The following is a 14,476-nucleotide window of genomic DNA, read 5'->3' as shown; positions in this document are numbered from 1 at the left end:
CGTGGGCTTTATGGTGCGGTTGCGGTGCATAGAGAATCTTGACCTGTTATGTTAACCAAGGTGACCTATACATTAGTTTTTGACTGAGGTGGTAGTCATATTGCCACACCATCTATGATGCTCCAGATGATGATGGTCGTGCAAATTCAACAGGAGTCCGTCGTGGGCCTGTATCTGTGGAAACACAATCAACCTCGTTCCCAGGTTATTAATGGAAATAAACCTTACCCCTAATTTTGGCTTTAACTAACTTTTATGTTTACCCCACACTATCTTCCCGTAATCACACTATGTTTAATCAAATTATGCTTAACACACTTTTTACTTAAAGCAAGTTCTATATACAATAAGGCACGCTGTTCTAAAACCTCTCTGAAGGACTCAATGTCCGCTAGTCCTCTAAAGTGTAATACTCTATTAGTCAGAATCTGTCGGCTCAGTGGCTCCAGCACCCGCCGGTGCCATGCCAGTTGCCATTGGGACAAAGTCTTTAATTTCTCAAGGACTTTCCAGTGAAACGCCTCCCATCCTTTTTTTTTTTTTTTTTTTTTTTTTTTTACTCTCCTCCAATGCCTCTCCCTCTAGTCTGCAGAGGCTACTGCAGGCGGCTCCGCGTCTATCGCAGGTGCAGTTGGTTTCACCGTCTCTGGTTCCAAGAGGCGGGATGGATTAAAGGGCGGTAGTGGGGGGGGTGGATGGTTCTGCCCGGGGGCCGGCCGCAGCCGCGGCTGGCGGCGGCCATTCCATGGCCGGCTGACACGTGCCGCTGCAAATGGGCAGAAGGGTGGGGGCGGAAAAGGAGGAGCCGAGGGAGGGGCCGGAGGGGGTGCAGCTGACGGCTCAGCAGGCACAGGCTCAGGCAAAGGCTCAGGAGGCTCAGTCCGCTCTCCCCGCAAGGGCGCCTGATTTCCCCCGCGGGGGGGTATTTCCTCCTCTGCCACAGTCTCCAACCCCCGCTGCCTCCCAGTTATCCCCTCCGCGGGTGGCAGTTCCTCCTACTCTCTCAACTAACGGTATAAATCTCCCCCGACATCCCCGCCTGGATCCCAGTCCAAGAGGCACTCCCCCGAATCCTTCCGAACCTCCTGCCGTAACTCCTCCCATGGACACCGCAGAGGGGGCTCATCTGTCCCCGCTGGTACCGTCCCTACAGGAAAAACCTCTGTCTCTGCCACACCCTCCGCGTCCACGCTCTCAGTCAGAGATGGACCACTCTGTGAGCCCCGCTCCACAGCCACCCACTCCGTCCAAGTTTGACTCACTGTCCCTGGGGGCACTGCCCCCCGTTGTTTTTGAGGCGGCGCTTCATCCGCAAACAAAACAGCTCGCGCCGCCGACCAACACACCCCAGCTTTCCGTCCTGCCGTAACTACCTCCTCCACTTTCCCCCAAGCTTATAATCGTTCCGCAGCTCCGCGCTCACCCGCGAGCGCCGACTGGAGCAACAGCTCCCGAATCTCTCCCCAATTTGGGGGACTTAATACTTCTTTGGGAGAGTGTCCTGACCCAATATTGGGGAGGGTTGTTAAATGATCCCGAGAGTGAGATTAAGACACAAACGAGGTCAAATGCTGTACAACTTTACAACTTTTATTTTCCTACAACAACCAATAACTGCGATAGAACAAAGTGAGGAAAAAGGAAAAGAGGCAGACCTAAGCAAGAAAACGGAGAAGAGGTAGCAAGACTAGTTGCCACCACCACGAAGCCAGCAACGTCCTGCTGAGTCTCTTCCGACGCTGGTGATGGGGGGGTCGGGTTCCTCAGCTCACAGTCTGGTGCCTTCCCAGATGTTACCGTCTTTTTTGGTGTCCTCCAGAGTCCAGGTTTTTTCACTCGCGCCAGAGGGGAGTACGCAGTTCTTTTTTATTGTTCCAGTCCCCATGATTTCTCAGAAAAGTCCACCCATTTCTCCGGAACTCATTATTCTGTGTGCTGCCCCCTGTTCTTCCATGGGCGCATGCCCAGGTGCTCCTGGTGGTTTCTCACCTTTACTTGTGGGCAGGCACAGCTCGGCAGTCGCGGATGTGGTGGCTTTCTTCGGGGACATCTTGTGTGTACCCCCCCTGCAACAACAGGATGTTGAGGCAGCAGCGATGTCGTGTCAGCAAACCAACACAGTCTCTTACATCCACCCCGTGGCTCGACATTGCTGTCCTCGTGGTGGCATAGAAAGTAAAGGTATAGAGAGAGAAAGAGGGAAAAGGTGCATGCTACAACGATATAACCAAGTTAACAAATTTCCATAATAAAACAAACAATACTTCTACATTATGCAACAATATACATGATTAACGATATCATAACAATTATCTTATAACATTTCTAAATAGGTTAAACAACAATATCTAATAACTAGCAACATCTATTTAAAACACATTTAACAATTATCTTATCCAATAACTAACATCATTTACTTAACATGCCATAACAATTAACTATTATAAATTCAACTGACTCTACAATACTAAAACATAATCTCAGGGTTACAAAAAGTCAATAAAAGAAACACAATGGTCGTTCGCATGGTGAACAGCTACAAGGACAAAAAGGAAGTATTAAAAGAACAATTAAGATAACCGTTATTAATGCAAAGGCTATATAATGAATTGGGATCAATGCAAACACGTAGTTATACTCCGTCATTTTGCCGGCGTATGCTACAAAATGGTCTCAGTCCACGCGGTTTGCCGGCGTTAGAGTCCGCGTGCGCAACGGGAAAGCTGTTCCTTATTTTGGGCCTAGAGGCTTTTCTACAAATTTCCAGATTTAAGCAAATAAACAATAACCTTATATAACAATGTTTAACCACTATTTTACCTAAACACATAATAAGAGAACAACAATGATAACAATGTCTGCTAAAAGGTGACCTCGTCCGGGCCTAAGGAGGGTGTTCCTGGTCTTTCGGAACGGGGAGGGGGAGAAGGTGGCTGTCCATACGAACAAGTACAATTACAAGATGGTTGATGCGGACCGTTACAAAACCAACACATGCATACAACAAGGAAAAACGTAGCAAAGGCCAACAAAACAACTGCCACAAAATTCCAAAACCACCCGGGACACTTACAAGACCAAGACATACATATAGCAATGACTAACAAAGCAACTGTCGGAAGGTTAACTATAAGGAAAATATACATTTTGGCTAACTGCGGAGCTAAAAATGGTGGTCTGACTAACCTGAGTGCGAGGGGGTGTTTACGCAGTTCCACGTCCCAGCACAGAGTGCATGTGCCTAAACAATTGATACAGTCGCACGCTTTGATTGGCGAACGACAGGAATCTGTTTTGCACCATCAGGCGAAGATGACATGTTGGATTGAATAAAACAAGGAATAGCACATGGCACAAACATCAAAGCAACAAATGCACATAACAGATAGAACAGAAGCCGTTTTACCCATGGTGCTCCAGGTAACCAAGACCATAGATCACTGTCCCAAACATTTCATGTTTGAATGGGGACATGGGCTAGTTTCTAACAAAACAGATTCGTTATCCTTATAGGAATCATATGGGATAAGGGGAGGTGGGGGAATTGGCTTCCCTTCACCTTCATAGGTAAATCTCCAACATAACATAATTAGAAATAACATCGTGTCTGCTTCTCTTCTTCTGTGGGTACGTCTGTGTCGCTTGCTTCTTCCTGAAAGTGAAACAAGAACAACTTCGCTTCTCGGGTTAGTATGAATCTTATTAATTTTTCCACAGGCACCTTTTGCCTCTCTCAAATGTGGGGGGTCACCCTCCACTGGGTGTCTGTCCAAACGGACGTGGCACTGTTCGCAGGAGGACACACAGGTTTTACATTCTTCCCTGGTAACTGGCCACCCTCGGGCTTGTGCTTCACAATAGAGGTCTTCGACTCCTGAATGTTTCCGTTTTACATGTAGCCATTCCAACAGGCGTTCCCAATTTTCCACTATCTGGGTGCTTTGTAGGAGAGCTAGCCGGGCTAGCTCATCCACTTTAGCATTCCATTGGCTCACCGGGGCATCATCTGGTTGGTGAGATTCTACCCATGCTACTGCAAATTTCCCTTGTCTGGCAATGGTAAGAACATCTTGCCACTTTTCATTTTGCCATACAGGTATCCTGTTGACCTCCCACCTGTTTTGTTCCCAGAATGGAAGCCACTCAGTGCAGCCCTTAAACACAGCATAAGAATCAGTATAGATATAGGCAGAGGAAGCAGATTTAGCCTCGTGCTGGAAGATGCTCCATACAGCAATTAGTTCTCCTACTTGTGCACTACCTATCCCTTCGGTAATGATCTGTTCCTCAGTATCTACTCGAAGTGCCACAGCTCGATATTTCCAAATTTTTCCCTCTTGCTTCGACGAGGCATCCATGAACCAGACATTTTGCAATTGTATTACAGGCAAAAGCTCGGAGGTGTCTTTATCTGAGTTCACCTCGTCTTGTATATTTAACACTTTTGCGGCTCCTTCTGATACGGAGAAGATTTCACAGTAGTGTTCTATCTGTGCATACCACTTTCGCACAGAGGCTTTCTGGGCCACCCCGTCAGGGGGTGGAGTTCCTGCCAAAACTGCTTTGATCACTTTAAATGGACCTCTGAGCACTATAGATTGTTGCCGGATGGTCCGTTCGGCTTCTCTCACAGCTAAACTAACTACAAATAGACCCTTTTCCCAAGTTGTATACCTTTTTTCAGCATCTTTAAAGCTACGAGAATAAAACCCAATGGGCCGAACAGGTCCCTCTGGACCCTTTTGCCACAAATGGATCGACAGTCCAGTCTTGGCAAATCCCCACTCAATTTGAACCGGATCTGTTGGGTGAATGGGACCAAGAGCCTGATAGGCATTCGCTTCAAATACCAACAACTGTAAAGCTTTGTCATGGACCTGAGTCCATTCCCACTGAGCTCTCTTTTGCAACAAGTCATACAGGGGTCTAGCAATAATTGAAAAGTCAGGAATGTGTTTTCTCCAAAACACAAGCAATCCTAGTGCATGCTGTAAGTCTTTCTTTGACTCTGGCATGTGGATCTGATTGAGAGAGGAAAGGGTATCTGGTGGGATACACGTCATGCCTCCCTTCCACCAGATTCCTAAAAATTTTACCTTGTTTGAAGGGGTTTGGATTTTCTGAGGTGGAATTGTCAACCCTATACTTTCCAAATGGGTGATGATGTCATTCTGGGTTTCTCTAACTTCTACCTGCTTTCCTCCTATGAGCACATCATCTATATATTGATAGATCTTTACCTCTGCTTTTATGGGAATTGTTTCCAACTCTCGTGCTAGGGCATGGTGAGCCAGCATGGGGGAGTGCTTGTATCCTTGGGGCAGTCATGTAAAGGTGTACTGTTGTCCTTCCCAGGTGAAGGCAAAGCGATCCTGGTCCTCAGGTTGTAAAGGGACCATAAAAAACATATCCTTAACATCAGTCGTTGCCATGACAGGGTGGGATTGTTCCTGAATGGCAGCAATCAATTCAGCAATGTTTGGCACAGCAGCTGTCAGTGGGCCTGTGTTGGCAATGAGCCTCCTGTAATCTACTGTCAATCTCCATTTGCCATTTGGTTTTCGGACTGGCCATACTGGGGAGTTGAAGGGGGAGTGAGTAGGAACTACAACCCCTTGTTTCTTTAAATCCTCCAGAACTGGCTTAATTCCTTCTCTTGCTCCTAGAGGCACTGGATAGGGTTTAACATTTGTCAATTTGGAAGGGGGAAGGGTAGGTGCCGCTTGCAATAGACGCACCTCCATGCCGGATGTTTCGGCCAGTTGCCTAATCTGAGGGACACCAAAAGACCATGAGTTTCCCTGGGTGTCACGCCACTGTCTACCCTTCAAAACATCTATACCTAAAAGGTTCATCTGGAAAGATCCTACGGCCACCATGGTATTGACCGGATTTTCCTCCCCTGGCAACCATAGGCTTGCCGGAGTCATGGGCATGGACTGTGTTTTTCCAAAGGCATTTAAGACAATCAGAGTTTTAGATGGGGCCGAAATCCCACATTGTTCTGCTTCAGTCCGCCTTAGCGTGGTAATTTGTGCCCCAGTATCAACTAAAAAGGTCACCAGTCTTTTCTTTGGTCCTACAGCAATAGTAATCAGTAAATCTCCTTTTGTATTGCAGGTGAGTTGTCTAACAAACATCCACCCTCCGTCTCCCCCCTCACCTTCAGGGAGCGGAGGATCTAGTTTCCCGCCACCTTCTCCTCTTGAGTTGACTTGTCCTCAGGGCTTATCAAGGGTGGGGCACTAGGGGTTGGTTTGGAAACAGCCTTTTGCCCTGACCAGTTCTGCACAAGCTCTTCCAACCTTTGGGTCGAGAGCCCATCCATCAAGTCCCGGGGAATGCCTTTCTGAAGCCCTAGTTGCCACAGTCCCTGTCGACTTAGGGGTCTCTGTCTTCCAGGGGCTGGTAGCCGCCCACTAAGTCACCGTACGATCTTGTTTTCAGTTCTCTGAGGTGGTCCACTAACAGGGCCGGATTTTCTCCCAAAGTCAATCAATTCCTGAGCTACCTCTCCCCATGTCCATACTTTTTTCCCTGGCCACCGATGGTCAGGGGACATCCTCCTCTCCAGAGTGGACCTAGTCCTTTCTCTATTGAGGGTGTTTAGAATTGTCCCTCGCAGTTGGATCCCAACTGGTCTCAGGGAGTCGGGGAGCCCCCATATCAGAATATTCATCCTCTCTGGGTCCACAGGCAGCATCATCGGGGAGCCCTGATCGGGCTTGAGCTCCCGGTCATACATCATCTGGATACATGCCGCCTTTTGTACACTTTCCACCAGCTGATCCACCGTGCCGGTTACGGCAAGGGGATCTCCCCTTTCCATGGGGTTCAGCCCTCCAGCCCAATACGCAGCTCTCTGAGTCAGTGACCATGGGGCCCGATAATCGCCAGTTGTTAGAAACACACCTGGACCCCAATATCCTTCTGCTTCTTTCTCTGACAACAAGATTCCATCTCCTCCTGTCAAAGACACTCTCCACACGTACTCTGTCTCAGATTCCTTTGCCATCCTTGAAAAATCTTTCCTCAATTTTGCTAATTCAGTTGCTGTATATGGGGCTTCTTTAGTGATAACCTGAGGACGATCATCGCTACTGTCCTTATATATATACTCTGTTTTAATCACTGGACACACATGGGGGGGACTCTCTTCGGTCTCCTTTGCCCTTTGCAAATCCCTCTGAGGATAGATTTGCCGTGTCCTTTTCTCCGCAGGCGGCGTTTCTACCTCCGCCTCTCTCTCCATCTCTCTCATCATTTGCTTCTTCAATTCTTTTGTTAAAACCTTAACAAGGTTCCTTTCCTCCTCCAGCAACTGTTTGCTTTCTTGCAATTGTTCCTGCAGACTTCTGATCATATCACTCTGACCAGACTTCTGCTTCCTCTCTTCCATCGCGGCTGCCAGACTCGCTCCCAGCACCGCACAAATTATAGCTTTTCTTTTCCCTTTCTTAACCTTAGCTTCCTTCTGTAAGATTCTTATCTGATCCACCACACTCTGTGGTTGAAACCAGTGTTTTTTTGCCCAATCTTGTCCCTGGACTGCAGGGCAAGATCGATAGTCCTCTAAAAGATCATATAGTTTCTCTATTCCTTCAACCCGTGAGGGCGCAGAATCACAAACATCAACAGTTTCCCAAGCATCCATTTTCTCTAACGCAAATCAAGCAGTCAGCGCTCTGAGAGGGTCTCCCTCTCAGAAGGACACACTATCCAGTCACAGATCAACACCACTAGAAGAGGGCAACGTCTTGAGAGGGTCTCACAATGGTTCCGAATTTCCCCCTTCTCACTCTCAAGAGCAAAAACTTCAAAGCCACACACTAACACCAAACTTCAACAACAAAAGTAGTACAGCACTCTCATCTCTAGGGATCCCACTTCTGACACCAATTAAAATGTCCCGACCCAATATTGGGGAGGGTTGTTAAATGATCCCGAGAGTGAGATTAAGAGACAAATGAGGTCAAATGCTGTACAACTTTACAACTTTTATTTTCCTACAACAACCAATAACTGCGATAGAACAAAGTGAGGAAAAAGAAAAAGAGGCGGACCTAAGCAAGAAAACGGAGAAGAGGTAGCAAGACTAGTTACCACCACCACGAAGCCAGCAACGTCCTGCTGAGTCGCTTCCAACGCTGGTGACGGGAGGGTCGGGTTCCTCAGCTCACAGTCTGGTGCCTTCCCAGATGTTACCGTCTTTTTTGGTGTCCTCCAGAGTCCAGGTTTTTTCACTCGCGCCAGAGGGGAGTACGCAGTTCTTTTTTATTGTTCCAGTCCCCATGATTTCTCAGAAAAGTCCACCCATTTCTCCGGAACTCATTATTCTGTGTGCTGCCCCCTGTTCTTCCATGGGCGCATGCCCAGGTGCTCCTGGTGGTTTCTCACCTTTACTTGTGGGCAGGCACAGCTCGGCAGTCGCGGATGTGGTGGCTTTCTTCGGGGACATCTTGTGTGTACCCCCCCTGCAACAACAGGATGTTGAGGCAGCAGCGATGTCGTGTCAGCAAACCAACACAGTATCTTACAGAGAGCCCATCCCTCCCCGGCGCGGCACCCATTGGATGCATTCGCCCGTGGGGCCCCTCCTAATCATTCCGCGGGCACCCACCTCATCAGCCAACACTTTCAACACCTTAATCACTTGCGCAAGTTCCATCGTCGCCTAGGGAACCGATTACTTCGGGGTCACCATTATGTAGCATTCGCCACATATCAAGGTGCCGCGATTAGATCACTGGTCAGCCCCAGACCAGGGAAAGAGACAGATAACGCACACAGTGTGAGCGTCAACTTCCGCCTTTTATTGCGCAGTCATTTCCTTTTATACTAACAAGGGTAGGTGGGATTACAGACACATTATAAGGCTGCGACTACCCTCTAACTTTCTGTGAAATCGCGAGATCTTCCGAACGCCGAACCCTACACGCTGGGGAGATGTGCTTTCCCAGAGACAGCACATCTCACAGCGCTCGTTCTCGTCAGAGCCTCTTTCCGAAATGGCAAATGTCCGGCTCCTTCTCCCACAAGGAAGGTGCCAGCCCTGAAAGATCTTGCTGGTCTTCACCATCCCCATGCAGCCTATCCACAGGCAAAACAGCACTGGGGATCTGTGCTTTCCCACAGATGGTAGTTCTCCTGGTGCTCGTCCTTGGCAGAGCCTCTTTCCGAAAAGGCAAAGGTCCGGCTCCTTCTCCCACAAGGAAGGTGCCAGCTTTGAAAGCTCTTGCTGGTCTTCAACGTTTTCGTGCAGCCTATCCACAGGCACAACAGCAGTGGGGATCTGTGATTTGCCAGGAACGGTACACGTCATGGCGCTTGTTCTCGGCAGAGCCTCTTTCCGAAAAGGCAAAGGTCCAGCTCCTTCTCCCTCAAGGAAGGTGCCAGCCCTGAAAGCTCTTGCTGGTCTTCAACGTTTCGTGCAGCCTATCCAAAGAAACAACAGCACTGGCGATCTGTGCTTTCCCAGGAACGGTACACGTCACGGCGCTCGTTCTCGGCAGAGCCTCTTTCTGAAAAGGAAAACATCCGGCTACTTTTCCCACAAGGAAGGTGCCAGCCATGAAAGCTCTTGCTGGTCATCACCTTCCCCGTGCAGCCTATCCAAAGAAACAACAGCACTGGGGATCTGTGCTTTCCCGCAGACGGCAGTTCTCCTGGTGCTCGTTCACGGCAGAGCCTCTTTCCGAAATGGCAACATCTGGCTCCTTCTCCCACAAGGAAGGTGCCAGCCCTGAAAGCTCTTGCTGGTCTTCACTGTCCCCATGCAGCCTATCCTCACGCAAAACAGCACTGGGGATCTGTGCTTTCCCACAGACCGCACATGTGACGGCGTTCGTTCTTGGCAGTGCCTCTTTCCGAAAAGGCAACCGTCCGGCTCCTTCTCCCACAAGGAAGGTGCCAGCCCTGAAAGCTCTTGCTGGTCTTCAACGTTTCCATGCAGCATATCCACAGGAACAACAGCACTGGGGATCTGTGCTTTCTCACACACAGCACATGTCACGGCGCTCGTTCTCGGCAGAGCCTCTTTCCAAAAATGCAAACGTCTGGCTCCTTCTCCTACAAGGAAGGTGCCAGCCTTGAAAGCTCTTGCTGGTCTTCAACATTTTCGTGCAGCCTATCCACAGGAACAACAGCACTGGGGATCTGTGATTTCCCAGGAACGGTACACGTCATGGTGCTTGTTCTCGGCAGAGCCTCTTTCCGAAAAGGCAACCGTCCGGCTCCTTCTCCCACAAGGAAGGTGCCAGCCCTGAAAACTGTTGCTGGTCTTCACCATCCCCATGCAGCCTATCCACAGGCACAACAGCACTGGGGATCTGTGCTTTCCCTCAGATGGTAGTTCTCCTGGCGCTTGTTCTTGGCAGAGCCTCTTTCCGAAAAGGCAACCGTCCGGCTCCTTCTCCCACAAGGAAGGTGCCAGCCCTGAAAGCTCTTGCTGGTCTTCACTGTCCCCGTGCAGCCTATCCAAAGAAACAACAGCACTGGGGATCTGTGCTTTCCCAGGAACGGTACACGTCACGGCGCTCGTTCTCGGCAGAGCCTCTTTCCGAAAAGGCAAAGGTCCAGCTCCTTCTCCCTCAAGGAAACTGCTAGCCCTGAAAGCTCTTGCTGGTCTTCACCGTCCCCGTGCAGCTTATCCATAGGTAAAAAGCACTGGGGATCTGTGCTTTCCCACAGACGGCAGTTCTCCCTGCGCTCGTTCTCGGCAGAGACTCTTTCCGAAAAGGCAAACGTCCGGCTCCTTCTCCCCGAAGTAAGGTGCCAGCTCTGAAAGCTCTTGGTAGTCTTCAACGTCCCCATGCAGCCTATCCACAGGCACAACAGCACTGGGGATCTGTGCTTTCCCAGGAACGGTAGACGTCACGGCGCTTGTTCTCGGCAGAGCTTCTTTCCGAAAAGGCAAAGGTCCGTCTCCTTCTCCACCAAGGAAGGTGCCAGTCCTGAAAGCTCTTGCTGGTCTTCAACGTTTCCGTACAGCCTCTCCACAGGAACAACAGCACTGGGGATCTGTGCTTTCCCAGGAACGGTACACGTCTTGGCGCTTGTTCTCGGCAGAGCCTCTTTCCGAAAAGGCAAATGTCCGGTTCCTTCTCCCATAAGGAAGATGCCAGCCCTGAAAGCTCTTGCTGGTGTTCAAGGTTTCGTGCAGCCTATCCAAAGAAACAACAGCACTGGGGATCTGTGATTTCCCAGGAATGGTACACGTCACGGCGCTTGTTCTCGGCAGAGCCTCTTTCTGAAAAGGCAAGCGTCCGGCTCCTTCTCCCACAAGGAAGGTGCCAGTCCTGAAAGCTCTTGCTGCTGTACACTCTTCCCATGCAGTCTATCCACAGGCACAACAGCACTGGGGATCTGTGCTTTCCTGCAGACGGCAGTTCTCCTGGGGCTCGTTCTTGGCAGAGCCTCTTTCCGAAAAGGCAAATGTCCGGCTCCTTGTCCCACAAGGAAGGTGCCAGCCCTGAAAGCTCTTGCTTTTTTTCACCGTTCCCGTGCAGCCTATCCTCAGGCACAACAGCACTGGGGATCTGTGCTTTCCCACACGCGCCACATGTCACGGCGCTCGTTCTCAGCAGAGCCTCTTTCCGAAATGGCAACGTCCGGCTCCTTCTCCCACAAGGAAGGTGCCAGCTTTGAAAGTTCTTGCTGGTCTTCAACGTTTTCGTGCAGCCTATCCACAGGCACAACAGCACTGGGGGTCTGTGATTTGCCAGGAACGGTACACGTCATGGCGCTTGTTCTCGGCAGAGCCTCTTTCCGAAAAGGCAAAGGTCCAGCTCCTTCTCCCTCAAGGAAGGTGCCAGCCCTGAAAGCTCTTGCTGGTCTTCAACGTTTCGTGCAGCCTATCCAAAGAAACAACAGCACTGGCGATCTGTGCTTTCCCAGGAACGGTACACGTCACGGCGCTCGTTCTCGGCAGAGCCTCTTTCCGAAAATGCAAACGTCCGGCTCCTTCTCCTACAAGGAAGGTGCCAGCCCTGAATGTCAAATGTCCGGCTCCATCTCCTGTTCGGAAGTTGCAAGCCCTAAAAGCTCTTGCTGGTCTTCACTGTCCCCATGCAGCCTTTCCACAGGCACAACAGCACTGGGGATCTGTGCATTCCCACAGATAGCACATCTCACGGCGCTCGTTCTCGGCAGAGCCTCTTTCCGAAACAGCAAAGGTCCGCCTCCTTCTCCCACAAGGAAACTGCTAGCCCTGAAAGCTCTTGCTTTTATTCACGGTTCCAATGCAGCCTATCCACAGGCACAACAGCACTGGGGACCTGTGCTTTCCCACAGATGGTAGTTCTCCTGGCGCTTGTTCTTGGCAGAGCCACTTTCCGAAAAGGCAACTGTCCGGCTCCTTCTCCCACAAGGAAGGTGCCAGCCCTGAAAGCTCTTGCTGGTCTTCACTGTCCCCGTGCAGCCTATCCAAAGAAACAACAGCACTGGGGATCTGTGCTTTCCCAGGAACGGTACACGTCACGGCGCTCTTTCTCGGCAGAGCCTCTTTCTGAAAAGGAAAACATCCGGCTACTATTCCCACAAGGAAGGTGCCAGCCATGAAAGCTCTTGCTGGTCATCACCTTCCCCGTGCAGCCTATCCACAGGCACAACATCACTGGGGATCTGTGCTTTCCTGCAGACGGCAGTTCTCCTGGTGCTCGTTCACGGCAGAGCCTCTTTCCGAAATGGCAACATCTGGCTCCTTCTCCCACAAGGAAGGTGCCAACCCTGAAAGCTCTTGCTGGTCTTCAACGTTTCCATGCAGCATATCCACAGGCACAACAGCACTGGGGATCTGTGCTTTCTCACACACAGCACATGTCACGGCGCTCGTTCTCGGCAGAGCCTCCTTCCGAAAAGGCAATCGTCCAGGTCCTTCTCCCCCAAGGAATATGCCAGCCGTGAAAGCTCTTGCTGGTCTTCAGTGACCCCATGCAGCCTATCCACAGGAAGAACAGCACTGGGGATCTGTGCTGTCCCACAAACAGCACATGTCACAGCGCTCGTTCTCGGCAGAGCCTGTTTCCGTAATGGCAAATGTCCGGCTCCGTTTCCACAAGGAAGGTGCCAGCTCTGAAAGCTCTTGCTGGTCTTCACCGTCCCTGTTCTGCCTATCCACAGGCACAACAGCACTGGGGATCTGTGCTTTCCCAGGAACGGTACACGTCACGGCTCTCGTTCTCGGCAGAGCCTCTTTCCGAAAATGCAAACGTCCGGCTCCTTCTCCTACAAGGAAGGTGCCAGCCCTGAAAGCTCTTGCTGGTCTTCAACATTTTCGTGCAGCCTATCCACAGGAACAACAGCACTGGGGATCTGTGATTTCCCAGGAACGGTACACGTCATGGTGCTTGTTCTCGGCAGAGCCTGTTTCCGAAAAGGCAACCGTCCGGCTCCTTCTCCCACAAGGAAGGTGCCAGCCCTGAAAACTGTTGCTGGTCTTCACCATCCCCATGCAGCCTATCCACAGGCACAACAGCACTGGGGATCTGTGCTTTCCCTCAGATGGTAGTTCTCCTGGCGCTTGTTCTTGGCAGAGCCTCTTTCCGAAAAGGCAACCGTCCGGCTCCTTCTCCCACAAGGAAGGTGCCAGCCCTGAAAGCTCTTGCTGGTCTTCACTGTCCCCGTGCAGCCTATCCAAAGAAACAACAGCACTGGGGATCTGTGCTTTCCCAGGAACGGTACACATCACGGCGCTCGTTCTCGGCAGAGCCTCTTTCCGAAAAGGCAAAGGTCCAGCTCCTTCTCCCTCAAGGAAACTGCTAGCCCTGAAAGCTCTTGCTTTTCTTCAGCGTTCCCGTGCAGCCTATCCTCAGGCACAACAGCACTGGGGATCCACATGCGGCACATGTCACGGCGCTCGTTCTCAGCAGAGCCTCTTTCCGAAATGGCAACGTCCGGCTCCTTCTCCCAGAAGGAAGGTGCCAGCCCTGAAAGCTCTTGCTGGTCTTCACCGTCCTCGTGCAGCTTATCCATAGGTAAAAAGCACTGGGGATCTGTGCTTTCCCACAGACGGCAGTTCTCCCTGCTCTCGTTCTCGGCAGAGACTCTTTCCGAAAAGGCAAACGTCAAGCTCCTTCTCCCCGAAGTAAGGTGCCAGCTCTGAAAGCTCTTGCTTTTCTTCAGCGTTCCCGTGCAGCCTATCCTCAGGCACAACAGCATTGGGGATCCACATGCAGCACATGTCACGGCGCTCGTTCTCAGCAGAGCCTCTTTCCGAAATGGCAACGTCCGGCTCCTTCTCCCAGAAGGAAGGTGCCAGCCCTGAAAGCTCTTGCTGGTCTTCACCGTCCTCGTGCAGCTTATCCATAGGTAAAAAGCACTGGGGATCTGTGCTTTCCCACAGACGGCAGTTCTCCCTGCTCTCGTTCTCGGCAGAGACTCTTTCCGAAAAGGCAAACGTCAAGCTCCTTCTCCCCGAAGTAAGGTGCCAGCTCTGAAAGCTCTTGGTAGTCTTCAGCGTCCCCATGCAGCCTATCCA

At 50.7% G+C, this 14,476-nt stretch overlaps 1 protein-coding gene across 1 annotated transcript; it reads right to left on the bottom strand.

Annotated features, from left to right (window-relative positions):
- Nucleotides 1–5,992: 5,992 nt before the first annotated feature.
- LOC104316504 (uncharacterized) lies at nucleotides 5,993–7,654 on the bottom strand. The gene is given in 1 exon segment (XM_069771009.1): nucleotides 5,993–7,654. A coding segment is annotated over 1 exon segment (1,473 nt). The 3' UTR covers nucleotides 5,993–6,181.
- Nucleotides 7,655–14,476: the final 6,822 nt, after the last annotated feature.

Source organism: Haliaeetus albicilla, chromosome 26, assembly GCF_947461875.1.
Source record: "Haliaeetus albicilla chromosome 26, bHalAlb1.1, whole genome shotgun sequence".
Taxonomy (NCBI): Eukaryota; Metazoa; Chordata; class Aves; order Accipitriformes; family Accipitridae; genus Haliaeetus; species Haliaeetus albicilla.
Note: the sequence above shows the minus strand (reverse complement) of the source record. Positions and strands in the feature narration are given on the sequence as shown.